At 43.3% G+C, this 21,365-nt stretch overlaps 1 protein-coding gene across 1 annotated transcript in view; it reads left to right on the top strand.

The window, feature by feature from the left end:
• ryr1b (ryanodine receptor 1b (skeletal)) overlaps positions 1-21,365 on the top strand; it is a 167,975-nt gene that overhangs the window by 61,714 nt on the left and 84,896 nt on the right. Inside the window, exons 29-41 of the mRNA XM_056283722.1 lie at positions 324-532; positions 2,572-2,918; positions 3,231-3,366; positions 3,519-3,679; positions 11,396-11,558; positions 12,634-12,720; positions 13,097-13,323; positions 13,844-14,288; positions 14,519-15,121; positions 16,742-16,942; positions 17,772-17,883; positions 18,004-18,147; positions 21,047-21,320. Coding sequence (XP_056139697.1) covers positions 324-532; positions 2,572-2,918; positions 3,231-3,366; positions 3,519-3,679; positions 11,396-11,558; positions 12,634-12,720; positions 13,097-13,323; positions 13,844-14,288; positions 14,519-15,121; positions 16,742-16,942; positions 17,772-17,883; positions 18,004-18,147; positions 21,047-21,320 — 3,109 coding nt within the window. The remainder of the gene's footprint in view (positions 1-323; positions 533-2,571; positions 2,919-3,230; positions 3,367-3,518; positions 3,680-11,395; positions 11,559-12,633; positions 12,721-13,096; positions 13,324-13,843; positions 14,289-14,518; positions 15,122-16,741; positions 16,943-17,771; positions 17,884-18,003; positions 18,148-21,046; positions 21,321-21,365) is intronic.

The raw sequence follows: 21,365 nt of genomic DNA, 5'->3' as shown, positions 1-21,365 counted from the left end.
TAAATGAAGCAAGTTGTCAGGCTGGGGTCATTTCAGAAAGTATATTTTTCAAATTTAAAGTTGTTTTGGAAAGAATTCAGAAATAGGCAATGATTTCAAGATTTTGAAAAACATACATACAATTGGGTATGTCAGTTAAAATTCCCACTGATTATTGTGATGATATTTCCCATATTGTCCGGCGGTACTATCAACACTGTTGAACTGTCTTGCTGTAGGCGGTTTTACCACCTGGCCTGTGTGGAGTGGCAGAGCAGCTACATGGAGATAGGCAATTCTCTAACTGTTCATATTACTGTTTTCCAATGTCCCCCCCGCCTCAGGATTCATCCCAGTATGTACGCTGGGCCTGTCACAGGTTGGCAGAATCAACCTTGGCCAGAATGTCAGCAGTTTGCGTTACTTTGCCATCTGCGGCCTGCAGGAAGGCTTTGAACCCTTTGCCATCAACATGAAAAGAGATATCACCATGTGGTTCAGCAAAAGTCTGCCCCAGTATGTGCCTGTGCCCACTGATCACAACCATATTGAGGTAACTAGTCCATATATAATACATCAAATGAGACAATAACTCTTTTTTTTCAAGAATGTAAAAGGAGTTTTATTTTAATCTCCTTTGATGTTGTTTAAAATCAAAAATGTGTGTATTTGCCATTTAACCGTTAACTATTAACCCTCAATCTGGAGATTTACACTAATGTATCATTGTATTGATGTCTATCTGAGATTGTGGTTGTCATGTTAATCACCGTACAGTTGTACTTATTATTAACACGGTCTTTATTTCAGTCGACATTTTACTAGTCTAGCAGTTGTAGTTACATGTCTTCCATTCTCCCTGTTGTCTTCCACTGTTGACGTCATCTCCCTGTGACTATGGTAGCCAGTTGCGTACAAGTACATATCACTACATCTCCCCCTTTGGAGACAAATAAAGGCTACCAAAGGAACACACTCACATGTGGCTAGGCATTTCCAAATAGGATTTGGAACTCTCAAGCTCTTTTTTTTTTTAAGCATTAATCCAAACATTGAACCTACACACTAAACTGGAAAGTAGGACTTTGGGGTAGACTGCCCTCCATCCACAGCAACATGGGGACCATTCTGTCCTCAGCAGTTTTTGTTCTTATTGAAGAACACTTGAAAGTCTTTCTCTGGTCCCCATTATCCCTCTGTCCCAGAGTACTAAAAGTGCATTTCCAAATGAACAAACCTCTTTTCAAAGCCTGGTACAATGTCTCCTGGCTGAGGTTGTCACTATTCAGTCACTAGGTGTTTTAGAACCTGAGCGGTAGTCTAACCTCACAGCCTGTCAAGGACAGTCTTGCTGTCCCGTGGGATGAAAAGGGCCACGGAGGTGTCCCCGGTAGGTCTCTGGGGATGACCGGCCCAGGGGTGGGCCAACTTTCCTGGTGACCAGGGCAGAGGCGATGGTTGTTGACTGGCTGTGTTGGGCTTTCCTTTGACTGATGCTGTTGGTCAGCAGGCAGGCTCGGCGCTCTCTAGAACAGCCTGGAGGTGTGGCCTGTTACGATGCATCACTGTGCCATTATCCATCCTGACAAGGTAGGACCGTGGTTCTGCCGATTTTCCAACCACCTCAGCAGAGGTCTTCCATCCCCTTTCCTCATCCAGCATGACACTGACGGTCTGTCCTGGATGCAGCGCTGGAAGTGGGCTGACAGAGTGACAGCGGCTGTAGAAATACTCATATGCCTTTTTAGCTGTGGAGCCTTTTATCTGTACGTGGTCATGGCTAATAGGAATAGCTTGCAGGTTCTCTTCCAACATGGGAACAGTGGTACGGATCTGCCGTCCAATCATCAATTGAGCCGGACTGGCTCCTGTCGCAGTGATGGGCGTTGCTGATGGGTGGCTGATGTCCTTAATGATGTTTTGGGCTTTCCTTTTGCAGCGAGTGGTGTAATTATGAAGTTGTGGTAGTGCAACATCAGTGATTTTTGCTGCTGTCTTTGCAGTCCTTCGAAGCAGTCTGCAGCCCACAGTTTCAACAGATGACCCATTGATAGAAATATGAACGTGATTTTCTCTGATCTTTCTTAAGTCAACAACGATTTCTTTGGTCTTACTGACATTTAGAGAGAAGTTGGCATCATATAAATCTTCCACTTCCCTCCTATAGGCCCACTCATCACTATTGCTTATTAGTCCAATCACTGTGGTGTCATCCGCGAATTTGAAACCTGATATTGTTGCACATTTATTTCATCACAATTACAGCCGGAAAAGAAAATTTGCACAGTGAAATACAATAAAGCAAGCACACATTCAGTAATCCATGATGTGAGGACAAATGAAAGAACTAACTGGAGCTGGCTCTAACTGGAAACTGAGTGCGTGCAAGATATAGCATCCTGCAATTAACGAGTATTCAATATTAATGTAGAAAGTCGAGAATTGATGTAACTGCTTGAGAACTCAAATGTTCGAGTACTCTGTGCAACCCCTAATGTGTAAGCAAGTACGGCAATGCCTGCATTTATACGTGAGCGCTGTAGTTCAGAAGCAGATTGTTTATCGGACTTTCACCTCATTGTTTTCTCGCAGGTATCCCGTGTGGATGGGACGGTGGACAGTGCCCCCTGTCTAAAGCTGACCCACAGGACCTACGGCTCCCAGAATGCCAACACCAACATGTTGTTCCTCAGACTCAGTATGCCTGTGCAGTTCAACGAGATCTTCAAGATCCCGGCGGGCACCACCCTGCTTACCCGTGCCCTGACCATCCCGGAGGACGAGGTGGTGGTGGTGGAGCCCGACTCGGAGTTTGAAGTGCTTAAGAAGTCCGCCAGCCGCAAGGAGCAGGAGGAGGAGAAGAAGGAGCCGTCAGTTCCTAAGGAGGTCGCTGTTGAGAATGAGAAGGACACTGTCTCGGAGAAGGGGAAAAAGAGGGGGTAAATGAGGAGTTCCATTCCAAAATTTATTTGTATAAACCTGCTCTCATTACAACAGGTACTAGCATAACAGAAACACCTATTTAGTTTATCAACATTCGTTTACATTACATTCTTAACGACATGATTATGTGCTTTATTAATAACATCTCATGTAATTCACAAAGAAACAGACTAGAAATTCATGGACGTATAGTATTTAAGAATCAAGTATCCAGGGCTCTGTGAAGGAGGAGAAAGGAGAGGGAGCATGGACATCTAGGTCATGCTAATGAGTGCTTTTTATACTGTTTTGTGCCCATTGCATGTCAGATTCTTCTCCAAGGCGAGGAAGGCTGCCATGACACCTCTTGCCCCTCCTCCTGCACCTCCTACTGTTCCTCGTCTGACAGAGGATGTGGTCCCCGATGACAGGGACGACCGCGAGATCATCCTCAACACCACCACTGTGAGCTCATTGCTGCGCTCACCGAACATACAGTAACATTCACATTAATATTCACATTGTCAATTACACACAATCCTCAGTAAGCAAGATTAAGACGTAACACTCACATGAGGAGTCTGTCATTATCTGGTCTCTCCTTTTTATATTTTCAGTATTACTACTCTGTAAGGATCTTTGCTGGGCAAGAGCCCTCTGGTGTGTGGATTGGCTGGGTGACCCCTGACTATCACCAGTATGACCCAAGCTTCGACCTTACCAAAGTCCGCAGCGTCACGGTTACTGTGGGAGACGACAAGGGGAACATCCATGACAGGTCAGTCTTTAACATCTTAAGGCATCTACAAGATTTCACTGATTATATGTTAATCTTAATTTAAGAAGCTGAATGTAGGTCTTTGCAACAAGAGGCAATTTATATGCAAATTGCATATGCCTAATGGTTAGCAATGCTGCCTTACAGCAAGAGGGCCTCACACTCTGGCGCCTCTGTGTGCAGTTTGTGTGTTCTCCTGGGTTTTCTCTGGGTGGTTTGGTTTCCTACCACAGTACAAAGATGCAGCGCCACCGCTACGTACACCCGCATAACGCGTTGTCCGTAGGGCACCGAGTGCCAAAAGGGGCACTAAAGCAGCCAAATGATCATCATAATAATCATAATCAGCGAATTATTTAAATTTAAGACGAAGCATAACTGCCATAGGCACCATTAGACCAGTAGAGCCAAAACAGGATATATATCCATCCATCTATTAGCCAAGCCGCTTATCCTGCTGTCAGGGTCGCGGGGATGCTGGAGCCTATCCCAGCAGTCATTGGGTGGCAGGCAGGGAGACACCCTGGACAGGCCGCCGGGCCATCACAGGGCTGACACACACACACACACATGAAATTATTATATTATCAAATCAATCAAATTGTAAAATCCACTTTTTTAATTATCATAATATTGACATTTGGTGATGAAATTACGCCCTCCAATTTACCCTATTGTGTCCAGTCAATATAGATATTATTCTTAGCCGATTTGAGCTAATGGCAAGTTGGACCATTGCTGCCTATTAATTTTCAATTTTCTTTGAATTGGAGTTATATAAAGTCCAATTAATACACTCTAAAAATACAGGGGAGTCTTATTATATTACTGGAGTGACTGTAGTGTCGGTCATAGGGCCTGGAGTTCGTTTCCATAATTTATTATTAACTTCCGGGTCGGCCGCGGAATTTCCCGTGAAGTGAGGCTGGACGAGCGTCACCGCAGCCAGGTAGACTTTTCACGAATGGTCGGTCCCCACTAAAGTTAATGAAAAGTAATTGCTTGAAATAATAAAATTAATCCCCCCCCGTCTCCCTGTGGTTTGCACCTGCACTGACATCAACGCTGCCATGTCAGTTTTGGAAAGAATGGCACATGGCAAAAAGGAAAAAGATGGTGCGTGGCCCCGTGTATCTTATGGTGAGAGAGTGGCGATGTTAATGAACTAGCTGATGCAGTAAGGAGAATAACATTATTCATGCAGATTTATAATAAACTGAACTTTCATTTCATAGCTGGATTCTGTCTGCATAATTTTACAATCTGTTTGTAGGTCAGGCGACTATACAGGGCTTTTTTGTAGGCTTTGAAAATGTGTGCGCTTCCTCTACAGACGTATCTTAAGGAGCATATCACAACAGTTACATCCTGTGTAGTAGCCACAAATGTACTGGTACTCTATTGTTCTTGTTCTTCTTGTTATTGCAGCAGTAGTAGTAGAATAGAATAGAATATACGTTATTTGTCATTTGTATATAAACACAATAAAATTCACTGTCTGCATTTAACCCATCCTAGCTGTGTAGCTAGGAGCAGTGGGCAGCCGCCATGCAGCACCCGGGGACCAACTCCAGTTATTTCTTCTATTGCCTTGGTGTCAGGGGCACAGACAGGAGTATTAACCCTAACATCTTTTTGATGGTGGGAGGAAAGCGGAGTGCCTCGAGGACACTCACGCAGGCACGGGGAGAACATGCAAACGCCACACGGAAAGGACCTGGGACGGCCTGGGGTTTGAACCCAGGACCTTCTTGCTGTGAGGCAACAGTGCTAACCACTGGGCCACCATACCGCCCAGTAGTAGTAGTAGTAGTAGTAGTAGTAGTAGTAGTAGTAGTAGTAGTAGTAGTAGTAGTAGTAGTAGTAGTAGTAGTAGTAGTACCTCCCAGCGAGAAGGTCCTGGGTTCGAACCCCAGGTCATCCCAGGTCCGTTCTGTGTGGAGTTTGCATGGTCTCCCCGTGTCTGTGTGGGTTTCCTCCCAGGTGCTCTGCGTGACGAGAAGAACTGGAGTTGGTCACAGGGAGCTGTTTGGCGGCTACCCACTGCTCCTACCTACACAGCTGGGATGGGTTAAATGCAGAGGATGAATTTCCCCACAGGGCTTAATAAAGTACATCTTAATAATAGTACAGACGCTTTTGCTCTGTTAGAGCTACACTACCGTTCAAAAGTTTGGGATCACCCAAACAATTTTGTGTTTTCCATGAAAAGTCACACTTATTCACCACCATATGTTGTGAAATGAATAGAAAATAGAGTCAAGACATTGACAAGGTTAGAAATAATGATTTGTATTTGAAATAAGATTTTTTTTACATCAAACTTTGCTTTCGTCAAAGAATCCTCCATTTGCAGCAATTACAGCATTGCAGACCTTTGGCATTCTAGCTGTTAATTTGTTGAGGTAATCTGGAGAAATTGCACCCCACGCTTCCAGAAGCAGCTCCCACAAGTTGGATTGGTTGGATGGGCACTTCTTGCGTACCATACGGTCAAGCTGCTCCCACAACAGCTCAATGGGGTTCAGATCTGGTGACTGCGCTGGCCACTCCATTACCGATAGAATACCAGCTGCCTGCTTCTGCTCTAAATAGTTCTTGCACAATTTGGAGGTGTGTTTAGGGTCATTGTCCTGTTGTAGGATGAAATTGGCTCCAATCAAGCGCTGTCCACTGGGTATGGCATGGCGTTGCAAAATGGAGTGATAGCCTTCCTTATTCAGAATCCCTTTTACCCTGTACAAATCTCCCACCTTACCAGCACCAAAGCAACCCCAGACCATCACATTACCTCCACCATGCTTAACAGATGGCGTCAGGCATTCTTCCAGCATCTTTTCATTTGTTCTGTGTCTCACAAACGTTCTTCTTTGTGATCCAAACACCTCAAACTTGGATTCATCCGTCCACAACACTTTTTTCCAGTCTTCCTCTGTCCAATGTCTGTGTTCTTTTGCCCATCTTAATCTTTTTCTTTTATTGGTCAGTCTCAGATATGGCTTTTTCTTTGCCACTCTGCCCTGAAGCCCAGAATCCCGCAGCCGCCTCTTCACTGTAGATGTTGACACTGGTGTTTTGCGGGTACTATTTAATGAAGATGCCAGTTGGGGACCTGTGAGGCGTCTGTTTCTCAAACTAGAGACTCTAATGTACTTATCTTCTTGCTCAGTTGTGCAACGCGGCCTCCCACTTCTTTTTCTACTCTGGTTAGAGCCTGTTTGTGCTGTCCTCTGAAGGGAGTAGTACACACCGGTGTAGGAAATCTTCAATTTCTTAGCAATTTCTCGCATGGAATAGCCTTCATTTCTAAGAACAAGAATAGACTGTCGAGTTTCAGATGAAAGTTCTCTTTTTCTGGCCATTTTGAGCGTTTAATTGACCCCACAAATGTGATGCTCCAGAAACTCAATCTGCTCAAAGAAGTGCCCATCCAACCAATCCAACTTGTGGGAGCTGCTTCTGGAAGCGTGGGGTGCAATTTCTCCAGATTACCTCAACAAATTAACAGCTAGAATGCCAAAGGTCTGCAATGCTGTAATTGCTGCAAATGGAGGATTCTTTGACGAAAGCAAAGTTTGATGTAAAAAAAATCTTATTTCAAATACAAATCATTATTTCTAACCTTGTCAATGTCTTGACTCTATTTTCTATTCATTTCACAACATATGGTGGTGAATAAGTGTGACTTTTCATGGAAAACACGAAATTGTTTGGGTGATCCCAAACTTTTGAACGGTAGTGTATATATATATACAGTGCATCCGGAAAGTATTCACAACCCTTTACTTTCCCCACATTTTGTTATGTTACAGCCTTATTCCAAAATGGATTAAATTCCTTTTTTTCCCCCCTCATAAATCTACACACAATACCCCATAATGACAAAGTGAAAAAGGTTTTGTAGAAATTTTTGCAAATTTATTAAAAATATTGCATGTACATAAGTATTCACACCTTTTGCTATGACACTTGAAATTGAGCTCAGGTTCATCCTGTTTCCACTGATCATCCTTGAGATGTTTCTACATCTTGATTGGAGTCCACCCGTAGTAAATTCAATTGATTGGACATGATTTGGAAAGGCACACACCTGTCTATATAAGGTCCCACTGTTGACAGTGCATGTCAGAGCAGAAACCAAGCCATAAAGTCAAAGGAATTGTCTGTGGACCTCCGAGACAGGATTGTATCGAGGCACAGATCTTGGGAAGGGTACAAAAAAATTTATACAGCTTTGAAGGTCCCGAAGAGCACAGTGGTCTCCATCATTCGTAAATGGAAGAAGTTTTGATCCACCAGGACTCTTGGCTGGCCGCCCAGCCAAACTGAGCAATCAGGGGAGAAGGGCCTTGGTCAGGGAGGTGACCAAGAACCCGATGGTCACTCTGACAGAGCTCCAGCGTTTCTCTGTGGAGATGGGAGAACCTTCCAGAAGGACAACCATCTCTGCAGCACTCCACCAATCAGGCCTTTATGGTAGAGTGGCCAGACGGAAGCCTCTGCTCAGTAAAAGGCACATGACAGCCCGCTTGGAGTTTGCCAGAAAGCACCTAAAGGACTCTCAGACCATGAGAAACAAGATTCTCTGGTCTGATGAAACCAAGATTGAACTTGTTGGACTGAATGCCAAACGTCACGTCTGGAGGAAACCAGGCACCTCTCATCACCTTGCTAATACCATCCCTACAGTGAAGCACGGTGGTGGCAGCATCATGCTGTGGGGATGTTTTCCAGCGGCAGGAACTGGGAGACTAGTCAGGATCGAGGGAAAGATGAATGGAGCAAATTACAGAGAGATCCTTGATGAAAACCTGCTCCAGAGCGCTCAGGAGCTCAGACTGGGGCGAAGGTTTACCTTTCAACATGACACCGACCCTAAGCACACAGCCAAGACAACGGAGTGGCGGCTTCAGGACAAGTCTGTGAATGTCCTTCAGTGGCCCAGCCAGAGCCCAGACTTGAACCCCATTGAACATCTCTGGAAAGACCTGAAAATAGCTGTGCAGCGACGCTCCCCATCTAACCTTACAGTGCTCGAGAGGATCTGCAGAGAAGAATGGGAGAAATACCCCAAATATAGGTGTGCCAAGCTTGTAGCTTCATACCCAAGAAAACTTGAGGCTGTAATCGCTGCCAAGGGTGCCTCAACCAAGTACTGAGTAAAGGGTGTGAATACTTATGTACATGCAATATTTCAGTTTTTTATTTTTAATAAATTTGCAAAAATTTCTACAAAACCTTTTTCGCTTTGTCATTATGGGTATTGTGTGTAGATTGATGAGAAAAAAGAGAATTTAATCCATTTTGGAATAAGGCTGTAACATAACAAAATGTGGGGAAAGTGAAGGGGTGTGAATACTTTCTGGATGCACTATATATATCCAGAGTGTCTCCCCGCCTGCCGCCCAATGACTGCTGGGATAGGCTCCAGCATCCCGCAACCCTGAGAACAGGATAAGTGGTTTGAATAATGGATGGATGGATATATATATATCTGTGTACATAATTGTTCCTGAATGCAATTGCACAACTGGTTTCTGTTTCCCTGATTTTTTATAGTAGTGGTATTTAGAAGACAACTGAAACTATCTTTTCATAACAATTTTTATATTGGTTTTCATGCATTTGAAATTGATGGATTATGTTTTGTTTAGATCAAAGAATTTAAGGTCTTGGTTAAGTTGTAGCCTATTAATCATGTTTTCATTTCCTGTTTCCATGTAAATGTAAAATATTAAGTTTTGCTAATCATGTCAGGTTTAAATAATAATGATAAGCATACATTATTTTGATTAATGTGTTTATACTAAGATTTATTCTGTGTGTGCGTGTGCGTGCGCTCACACGTGCACATGCACGTGTGTGGCGACCTGTCCTTGGTGTCTGCTGGCGTAGGTGGCAGTCTGCTTCACCCTGAATAGGATTAAGTGATGCAGTACTATGTGAATGTTTAAGCCCTCCTTGATGAATGAATGTATTTGTCTTTTCAGTTCACCTTTCTTTAAAAAGTCAGGGCAGTGAGAATTTGCAATTTTATTCAATATGCTGAGCTGGTTGTGATTTGATTGGAAACAAGAAACACGACAGAGACACTAGCCAGATTTTATGCAAATTTGTATATTTTTAATCCAGAAGAAGAGAAGCCGGATGTGGGTATGTGTCCTGGTCGCTGCACTAGTGCCTCCTCTGGTCAGTCGGGGCGCCTGTTCAGCGTAGAGGGGGACCTGGGGGGAATAGCGTGATCCTCCCACGCACTACATCCCCCTGGTGAAACTCCTCACTGTCAGGTGAAAAGAAGCGGCTGCCGACTCCACATGTATCAGAGGAGGCATGTGGTAGTCTGCAGCCCTCCCCGGATCGGCAGAGGGGGTGGAGCAGTGACAAGGATGGCTCGGAAGAGTGGGGTAATTGGCCAAGTACCAGTAATGTGCAGTGAGGTCCATGGCTGGGTAGGCAGTGAACTATATTTATTTGTGCCAGAGAGAGGCACAAGCAGACTCTGTCTCAGCAGCCTGCATTCGCAAATGCTAGCTTTGGGAGCAAGCCATCCTGAATAGGGCATTCCTTTTATTGATAAAACAACAATTTTTACATGTTTTTTTAAAATTATTTTTTTACAACAATCTTAGCAAATTAATGCTTAAATAAATAATCAAATAATTTTTTGGGGGGTTAACTATCATGATATTTCTTTTTTTTCTCCTTATTAGCCTGGGTGAGGCACTGCCTACCCTGTGTCCCCTGACTACACATCACTGCCAAGTACAATTGGGGAGAAAAGGGGGGGGTGTGTAATAATTAAACTCATCAATAAGATGTAGTGTACGTTCTGTTTCAACACGGTAACATCGAATGATGTTTTTCAGGTTGCGTGCCGCAAAAACACCAGTATACCGTGAGAGCGAATCAGGTGTGCCATGAAAACATTTCAAATTCCCCTTAAAACTGGTTAGATGTTTAGAAAACAAAAGAAAAGAAGGTCATATTTGTATTGATGAAAATGAACTTTTGTGTTGTGATTTCAAAACTGTACACTTATTCTTTCCATCATTGGACAGTGCCATGGCATGAGATGTTTTAATTATATTGCGTACTAGAAGAGGTACCCGGCGTTGCCCGGGTAAAATGTTGTCACCAAAACAACCAACAGGATCTGATCTTTTCGATATAATCGATGATGAAATATAGGATAATTTATGATATGATACATATGACAAACGAATGTCGAATAAATGAATCTTATTAACCAAAATGATCAAATGTCATTCATAATTTTCAATCCACTGATCAAGCTTCTTCGCCAATGTGTGTATTAGTCGCTCAGTGCTCAAGCGCCTCAGGGTAAACCACGTTGTGTGCCTTCAGGCTAGCATTGACAATGTTAGGTGTAGTGCCTCCCTTGACCACTGGAAGGATTTGCTGGAAGTCTTCACGCTGCCGCCGCAAATCGCCACAAAATAAACTCAATTTGGCAAATAAATCACATTTTTTACTTGGTTATTGAAATATTTTTCGAACTGTGCAATCCTTGGAAAGTGCTGATTCTAAAGATACCCTTATTTTTGTTCTACAATGAGTATTTCTGGAGTTTTAAGCAAACATACAAACATACACTCTTGCGTTATATAAATATATGGATGCCGTGGCAGAAGGAAAGTTTGGGAAACATCGAGAAGGTGCTCCTGTCTGCTGACACATCTTGCCTTTTGTTTGCAGTATGAAGCACAGTAACTGTTACATGGTGTGGGGAGGGGACCTTGTCAGCACCCAGCAGACTCGCTTCAGCCAGGAGGACATGGTGGTTGGCTGTCTGGTCGACCTGGCGACAGGTCTCATGACCTTTACGGCCAATGGGAAGGAGATCAACACCTTCTACCAGGTAATTCTGATGCATGCAGGGGGCTGGAGTGTGTGTGTTGAAGGGGTTTCTGTTCAAAAGGTTTTTCTTGATAAGCATTGACTCAATTTAACAAACAATTAATTAACGTTTGCGAGGCCAAGGCCTAGCTGCATTAGTTGAGGGAATTTCATTAACGCTAATGATGTGACTGATGTAACAAAATCAACATGTAATGAAATAATGGCGTAAGTGTCTACAGATTAAATATCTGACCCACTTTCGATGAATTACTCCAACCGGGCATGCACAGACTTGGATAGAAACATTCAAGAACACAAAATCACTGGAATAAATGAACAAAATATTAAGTTGTGTGTCTTTTTGTAGAAATACCAGATTGTCCGCAGAAGTAAGTCTTCGACACAACCTGTTCGCCATCAGCTTCATCATTACAGCTGTAGACCTCGACTGACATTGTTTCAAAACAACTGACAATCGATTTGCCAAGCAGTTATTAACGGACAACTTTGATGTATTTGTGTGTGTGTGTGTGTGTGTGTGTGTGTGTGTGTGTGTGTGTGTGTGTGTGTGTGTGTGTGTGTGTGTATAAATGCTTGTATGGTCTGGTGAGACTCACACCCTGAGCAGTCTTGATATTTGGTTTCTGTTTGGTTAGTTAGTAGTTAGCGCGGTTGCCTCACAGCATGAAGGTCCTGGGTTCGAACCCCGGGGTTGTCCAACCTTGGGGGTCGTCCCAGGTCATCTGTGTGGAGTTTGCATGTTCTCCCCGCATCTGCGTGGGTTTCCTCTGAGTGCTCCGGTTTCCTCCCACAGTCAAAATACATGTAGGTCAAGTGAATTGGCTGTACTAAATTGTCTGTATGTGTGAATGTGTGTGTGTGTGTCGGCCCTGTGATGGCCTGGCGGTCTGTCCAGGGTGTCTTCCCGCCCGCCGTCCAATGACTGCTGGAATATGCTCCAGCATCCAGCGACCCGAATTCGGATAAGCGGTTTGGATAATGGATGAATTGATGGTTTCTTTTTGTTTTTGTACTGTACAATTTTATGTCCAGATATTGAGATGTAATGAGCTGAGTTTGTTTGTTTGTTTCAGGTGGAGCCCAACACCAAGCTGTTCCCTGCTGTCTTTATCCAACCCTCCAGTCAGAACATGGTGCAGCTGGAGCTGGGCAAACTCAAGGTCAGAAATGGCCCTTTGCTCACTGATGCTGTAGTATTTGAAATCCACCCTCCACCTCTTCTTACTATGTATCTTTAAGTAGAAGTTCCCCGCTGAAAAATGAACAGAAAAGGCAGGGACACCACTCTGTGGCAGTTATCTCAGGTGCCGTCCCACCTTGAGGATCGATCCAAACTGTTTTTATTCCCGACTTGTGTAAAAGCTTTCAATTCTTTCCACTCATGCTTTAGATACATAAAAAAACAGCATAAAGAGTAAAATAAGACTCACGTTGTAAAAAAACAGAATTATCCTTTAAGGGCAGTACAGTATGTTTGATAGATCATCAAGGATGGCGTGGAAGTCCAACTCTCTCTCTCTCGCTCTCTCGTATCAGAACATCATGCCCATCTCAGCAGCCATGTTCCGCAGCGAGCGTAAAAACCCGGTGCCCCAGTGTCCTCCCAGGCTGGACGTCCAGATGCTGACCCCAGTGATCTGGAGCCGCATGCCAAATCATTTCCTGAACCCGGATGTGGGCCGAGTGAGCGAAAGGCTTGGCTGGATGGTGGAGTGTACTGAACCTCTCATCATGATGGCCCTGCACATCCCGGAAGAGAACAGGTCAGATACAGACCTGGATGCTGGAAATTTATTCCCAGCAGCTTCCACAACAACATTGCATCGACTTGCATCTTGACTAGTTCCTGCACTTTTACTGCAGAGAACTCATTAAGATGCTTTGATAAATTTCAGGGATTATAGTTTTCGCAGCTAGGTAATAATGGTAATAACAGAAGACAGATGAATAACAGATGAACCTGATCACAGCAAATCACTGTGACTTTTTCTGTTGACTTTTCACATTTGCTCTTAAAACTTGTAAAACAAATTAAAAGAGATGAAAAGAGATTGATTTTGTTTTTTAAAAAACACTTCAGCGATATTAAGGAATCTTAATTTGCCAAGGGATGTTTTAATGGATCAACCTAAAATGTCACAGCAACACTTAGTATTGTAGTTACTTACATTCAGTTAATCATTCTGATCAAATGTAAATGGTTAACTGATATATTCTTCTTATTACTTCATCATTACACGTTTTATATGTGTACTATATGTTGGATCTGTCTCTCTTCCTCAGGTGCATTGACATCCTGGAGCTGTCAGAGCGTCATGACCTGATGAAGTTCCACTACCACACACTGATGCTGTACTGTGCCGTGTGTGCTCTGGGCAACAACCGCGTGGCCCACGCCTTATGCAGCCACGTGGACGAGTCCCAGCTTTTCTATGCCATCGAGAACACCTACCTGCCAGGACCCCTGCGCAGCGGCTACTACGACCTGCTCATCAGCATCCACCTGGAGTCTGCCAAACGGGCACGCCTGGGCACCAACAGGGAGTTCATCGTGCCAATGACGGAGGAGACCCTCAGCATAAAACTGTATCCCGATGAGGAGAAGGCCCACTTTTTGCCTGGCGTGGGTCTCACCACCTGCTTGCGGCCCAAGCTGCATTTCTCATCCATCAACTTTGTGGGAACAGACCCTGACCTTTACACCCTGAGTCCCATCTTCCCCCTGCAGGTATGAGACTAGAAAGGGGGATTGTGACGATGTATAAACTATATGTATGGTTCAAGTTAAGCTAGTGCAATCAAATGCTTACTTGCAGTTGCTTTTAACAATGAAATTTAAGGTAAACCAAGGCAAAAATGTAAAAATGTTAGTTATGTATAATGATAATAAAATCAATATGTAATATATAACATGTAATATATAAACAGATAACAAGTAATGCTCTTTTCCCCTTTCAGGAGCTGAAGACAGAGGCCATCAGCATGCTGACGGAGGCCGTGCTGGACGGCAGCCAGGCCATGCGCGACCCGGTTGGCGGCAGTGTTGAGTTCCACTTTGTCCCCATCCTGAAGCTCATCAGCACGCTGCTCATCATGGGCATCTTCAACGACGAGGACACCATGCACATACTCAAGATGATTGACCCCAACGTCTTCGCCAGCAAAAAGGAGGAGGCAACTGAGGACGGGGAGAAAGGAGAGGAGGGCGGAACCGGCAAGGAGGGCGGTAAGGAGGCGAAGGAGAAAGAGGAGGGGGCCAAGGAAGAGGAGGGCGAGGCGGAACTTGACGATGACGAGGGCATGGGTGAAGATGAGGAAGAGGAGGAGCTTAAAGGCCTAAAGAAAGGAGAAGGCGAGGAGGAGGAGGGGGAACCTAAAGAGGAAGGGGAGGGAGAGGAGAAAGAGAAGGAGGAAGAAGATGCCAAAGCAGAAAAGCTGGGTGGAGAGAAGACAGAGGAGGAGAAGGAGGCTGAAGCAGTTGAGGAGGAATTAAAAGATGAAGAGGAGGGTCTGGAGGAAGGACTGCTCCAGATGAAGCTGCCTGAGTCTGTTAAACTGCAGGTAAGTCATTATTTTTCATTTTGTACTGTGGTTTTATTTCTTGCCTTGTTTTATGTTTTTTGCTTAGGTCTGTGTTTTATTATTTTTAACTTATTTTATCTGTATTGTTGTTAAGTTTTATTGTTTCCCCTGTTTTTAATGTAAAGCACTTTGAGCTGCATTTTATGTATGAAAGGTGCTATACAAATAAAGTGTATTATTATTATTAGCACATCAATCACAATGGGCTATCACTCCTTTCTACAAACGTCTTGTAAAGATGCTATTCGTTCTTATTTTAGAGCAAGACATGTTTCACTGTTTTTCAGTAAAAAGTTGTTGCTGAGTCCTATTTTAAGGAAAAAGAGCATCAGCAAACACAAACTGATCAGAAGACTATCTTAAAGAATTGCTGCTTTCAGCAAGCTGTACTTTTGGTACAACTCTCAGAATCTTAACATGTACTCTGGAAATACAGTTGTCCTAGTGAGTGTCTGGGAATGAGCTACAACATCTACTGGTATTTTCTCCATCCTTTTTTTTTTAATTTAGTTTTAATTTCAATTTCAACAACTTATACAACCAAATTCATAATGTTGCCTGCTGTCCCCCCCCCCCATTTTTTCAGCTGTACCACATGGTTTACAGATAATTTAACAAAAGGGAATTAAAAAAAATAAAAAAGGGAAAAAAACCCCAAAAAAACCTTTTGCTTCAACTTGAAGGGTTAGTTGTAATGGCAGCATAAATTAAAGACATGAATAATCAAAAAAAAAAAGGAAAGGAGGTGTCGGGCTCTGGGAGGGGAGTTGTGTATGAATGTGTATAGTGGTATGGGTGCGTGTATATGCCTAAACAGATAAGGTGAATTGAGACGATAGAGATTTATGTATGATACAGAATGTATACAAGGGTCTAGAACTCTTCACTGTCTCAATATAGCCATGGCCGGGCTCCACCTTTTAATAAATATATCTTTCTGAAGTCTCAGAGTATGTTATTTGTTCCATCTGTTATATTTCCCATACTTTCTCAGTCCATAAATTGTATGTTTGGGGGTCAGGTTTTAACCACTTAATTGTACTTTCTCCATCTTTGACCCAGTTGTTTTTTTCTTTTGTAAAACAACCCTTGTAGGATGAAAACTCTTTTTTGTGACGGGTTTTTTTTTTTTTTTTTTTGCTCAGGAAAAGTTTACTGTTCTCATCTTTAGTAGGGCTGTGAATTGGCAAGAATTTAATGATATGATTCGCAACACAATACAAGTGTCACAAGTTAATGTACTGCGATAAATTATAATACAAAAATTGTGTTTTGCCATAATATTTTCTAAAAATTTTATAAAAAGGTCATAAAGAAACTACCTCGATATGAATAAAATCAGAGTAATCAGAACCATAGCTAGCTTGCATGGCACTGGCAACGCCTGTTGTTGCTGTGGTTTTGTGCAGCCCTGTTACAATACTGCACCTGCCACCTAGTGGTCAGAGATATGAATGACACAATGAAGTAGTGCTGCTATCATGGCTCTTTGTAATTAATCATAAGAATCCATCCAATTTTCAGCTCCTCATTCTTGTTGATATAAGATAGGTGTTTGAAAAAGTTAAATATTGTGAACACGCCTTTTATCTCTCTCAGATGTGCACACTGCTGCAATACTTCTGCGACTGCGAACTGAGGCACAGAGTGGAGGCCATAGTGGCCTACTCGGACCAGTTTGTCAATGAAATTCAGAGCAACCAGCGTGTCCGCTACAACCAGCTGATGAGGGCCTTCACCATGAGTGCAGCCGAGACCGCACGCAAGACCCGCGAGTTTCGCTCACCTCCCCAGGACCAGGTACCACCACTCTATATCTTTCTACACTAAACAAACCCACCTAATATGTGTTTTGGGAGGATTTAAGTGTGAGTTAGGTTTACCTGTCTATTCAGAGATTTTAAACATTGACATATAGTAGTGTCATAGATGCCAAGTGCATTGCTAAAGTTAGCATGCCCACATCATGTTTTCAGCTAATCGACAACCCAGAAAGGCAAGCTGTTACATCAGAAACACTTAAAACCTTTTATCAAAGGCCTGATTTGTTTGAGCAGGTTAAAGGTGATAGAAAGTGTCTTACTTACATCTTTGCTGATGGTGTTTCTGTGAAATCCTACATCGAATGAAACCACATGGGCAATACCATGTGATGGAATACGAGGGAGAGGCTAATAAAGATTAGTGGTGGGGGTGCAGAAAACCACATTTTTCCAATTTCCTTACCAATGAGGATTACAATGTTGATGAAAGAAACCCAAAATTTTTAACATCTTATAACAGCATATATTTCTAGATGTACTCACAAACATCCCCCCCCCCGCCAAATCCACACAGATAGTAAAGCTAAACATGAGACTAAATGTCAGTTTGTGAGTGAGTTAGAAGGCAGATTTATGAGGTGCTTAACATCTAAAAGTAGAAAAGGGAAAAGAAAGGCTGGATGAAAACAAAATAGGACACAGAAAAGAGATGAAATCCAAAGGAGGAAAACATAAGAAACAAACGGCACAGATAAAACAAAGAAACCCAAAAACCAATTGGAACAGTATTAGATGTCTCACCATGAAATACAGAAAAAGAGGAGATGAAGTTTTATCACTGTGTTAATGTCCTACTTGTGGTCAAGGTTATTTTGCTGACCAACTTCAAGCATGGCCCAGATGATGAGGAGTGCCCCGTACCAGAGGACATCAGGGACACTCTGGCATTGTTCCATAATGACCTCCTTCTTCACTGTGGTGAGGACCTTTTTAAAATATCCTGTCTTTTTCCCACACCGCTGGTCACTGACTCCGCATAATAATGTGGTGATATGGTCTGAAACTTCACCCCTCCCACCTTTTCTTTTTCAACAATAGGTATTCATATTGAGGAGGAGGAAGTGGAAGAGGAGGTAGACACCTCCCTCAGGGGTCGACTCCTTAGTCTGGTGGACAAGGTCAAGAACCTCCGCAAGAAGAAGGAAGATGAGGAGCCAGAGGTGGAGGAGGAACCCAAGCCTAGTAAGGCTAACTGAAAAGCTAACTTTATAATACTCGGGAGAAGCTTTATTTCTAGCTTTACTAGCTTTATTTCTCATATCATTGACGTGCATTCATTTCACAGTTCTCCACGAAGTCAAACCACTAATTAGCTTTTGTGTTGATCAAATGGTCAATGGTAATTATGAAGACTTTTGTTTCAACGCTACAAAACAGTATTAAAAAAAAGTACTTTTGGCAGGAAACATTTTAGTCATCTTTTGCAGTCTGCTAAGTTAGTAAATAAATAGTCTGTCTTGTAATGCGCTATTTATATTGTCATTCAATTAGTCAAATTTAATTTGTAAAGCACATTTCAAACATAAAAAGGTGATGCAATCCATTTTATGAGAACAAGTTTTAATGTTAAAAAAATTACTGATTTACTTATACGGGGGGGGCTTAGGGAATGTCTGGATGTGTGTGAGTGTGTGTGTGTGTGTGTGTTTGTGTGTGTGTTTGTGTGTGTGTGTGTGTGTGTGTGTGTGTCTGTTCAGCTGTATTTGTGAGGACTAATTTAAGTTTTTAACCATAAGAGACATTTTTTCAAAGTAAGGACATTTCAGTCAGTGGTCACTCCTTCAAGGGTCTATTTTAGTTTCAGGTCTTGGATTTGGGGTTAGGGTTAGAAGAAGGATTAGGTTAAAGTTAGGGTAAAGGTTAAGTTCAGGCATATAGTTCTGATGGTTAAGGTTAGGGCAGCACGGTGGCTCAGTGGTTAGCGTGGTCACCTCACAGCAAGAAGGTCCTGGGTTCGAGCCCCGGGGTAGTCCAAACCTGGTGGGTCATCCCGGGGCGTCCTCTGTGTGGGGTTTGCATGTTCTCCCCGTGTCTGCGTGGGTTTCCCCTGGGGGCTCTGGTTTCCTCCCACAGTCCAAAGACATGTAGGTCAGGTGAATCGGCCATACTAAATTGTCCCTAGGTATGAATGTTTGTGTGTGTATGTCGGCCCTGTGATGGCCTGGCAGCCTGTCCAGGGTGTCTCCCCACCTGCCGCCCAATGACTGTTGGGATAGGCTCCAGCATCCCTGCGACCTCGATTGGGATAAGCGGCTTGGATAATGGATGGATGGGTTAAGGTTAGGTTAAGGGCCAAGTCATGTATAAGTACTTGTACAAACCCCAATTCCAATGAAGTTGGCACGTTGTGTAAAACATGAATAAAAACAGAATACAATGATTTGCAAATCCTTTTCAACCTATATTCAATTGAATACACTACAAAGACAAGATATTTAATGTTCAAACTGATAAACTTTATTGTTTTTTGCAAATATTCACTCATTTTGAATTTGATGCCTGCAACATGTTCCAAAGAAGCTGGGACAGGGGCAACAAAAGACTGGGAAAGTTGAGTAATGCTCAAAAAACACCTGTTTGGAACATTCCTCAGGTGAACAGGTTAACTGGAAACGGGTGAGTGTCGTGATTGGGTATAAAAGGAGCATCCCCGAAAGGCTCAGTCGTTCACAAGCAAGGATGGGGTGAGGTTCACCACTTTGTGAACAACTGCATGAGCAAATAGTCCAACAGTTTAAGAACAAAGTTTCTCAACGTACAATTGCAAGGAATTTAGGGATTTCATCATCTACAGTCCATAATATCATCAAAATATTCAGAGAATCCGGAGAAATCTCTGCACGTAAGCAGCAAGGCCGAAAACCAACAGTGAATGCCTGTGACCTTCGATCCCTCAGGCGCCACTGATTAAAAACCGACATCATTCTGTAAAGGATATTATTACCACGTGGGCTCAGGAACACTTGGGAAAACCATCGTCAGTTAACACAGTTCGCCGCTGCATCTACAAGTGCAAGTTAAAACTCTCCCATGCAAAGCGTAAGCCATACATCAACACCACCCAGAAACACCGCCGGCTTCTCTGGGCCCAAGCTCATCTGAGATGGACTGACGCAAAGTGGAAAAGTGTGCTGTGGTCTGATGAGTCCACATTTCAAATTGTTTTTGGAAATCATGGACGTCGTGTCCTCCGGGCTAAAGAGGAAAAGGACCATCCAGATTGTTATCAGCACAAAGTTCAAAAGCCAGTATCTGTGCTGGTATGGGGGTGTGTTAGTGCCCATGGCATCATGGGTAGCTTGCACATCTGTGAAGGCACCATTAATGCTGAAAGGTACATACAGGTTTTGGAGCAACATGTGCTGCCATCCAAGCGACGTCTTTTTCAGAGACGTCCCTGCTTATTTCAGCAAGACAATGCCAAGCCACATTCTGCACGTGTTCCAACAGCGTGGCTTCGTAGTAAAAGAGTGCAGGTACTAGACTGGCCTGCCTGCAGTCCAGATCTGTCCCCCATTGAAAATGTGTGGCGCATTATGAAGCGCAAAATACGACAACGGAGACCCCGGACTGTTGAGCAACTGAAGTCGTACATCAAGCAAGAATGGGAAAGAATTACACCTACAGAGCTTCAACAATTAGTGTCCTCAGTTCGCAAACGCTTATTGAGTGTTGTTAAAAGGAAAGGTGATGTAACACAGTGGTAAACATGCCCCTGCCCCAGCTTTTTTGGAACGTGTTGCAGGCATCAAATTCAAAATGAGTGAATATTTGCAAAAAACAATAAAGTTTATCAGTTTGAACATTAAATATCTTGTCTTTGTAGTGTATTCAATTGAATATAGGTCGAAAAGGATTTGCAAATCATTGTATTCTGTTTTTATTTACGTTTTACACAACGTCCCAACTTCATTGGAACTGGGCTTTGTACTTGAGTGTTATGAATTACAGTGTTGGGGCAGGATATGACCCCACCTTAGTGGAAGGGAGGAGCTGTTAGGGTTTGGTTTTGACTTTGTTCCGGATATATGTTATCAAGCAGCTATAGAAACATCTCCACTCTGTTTTCCTTTTAACCAAGACACCCTTCAGGAGCTGATATCCCACACCATGATCCACTGGGCCCAGGAGTCGTTCATCCAAAACCCTGAACTGGTGCGTCTGATGTTCAGCCTCCTCCACAGGCAGTACGACGGGCTGGGGGAGCTCATCCGGGCTCTGCCCAAAGCCTATGCTATCAACGCAGTGTCAGTTCAGGACACCATGGACCTGCTGGAATGCCTGGGCCAGATCCGGTCACTGCTCATTGTCCAGATGGGCCCAGAGGAAGAGCGACTGATGATCCAGAGCATTGGGTGGGTGTGGCGATACGTGTTGGTGTGTGTCTGTGGTCCTGGTCG

Source organism: Lampris incognitus, chromosome 7, assembly GCF_029633865.1.
Source record: "Lampris incognitus isolate fLamInc1 chromosome 7, fLamInc1.hap2, whole genome shotgun sequence".
Classification (NCBI taxonomy): Eukaryota; Metazoa; Chordata; class Actinopteri; order Lampriformes; family Lampridae; genus Lampris; species Lampris incognitus.
Note: the sequence above shows the minus strand (reverse complement) of the source record. Positions and strands in the feature narration are given on the sequence as shown.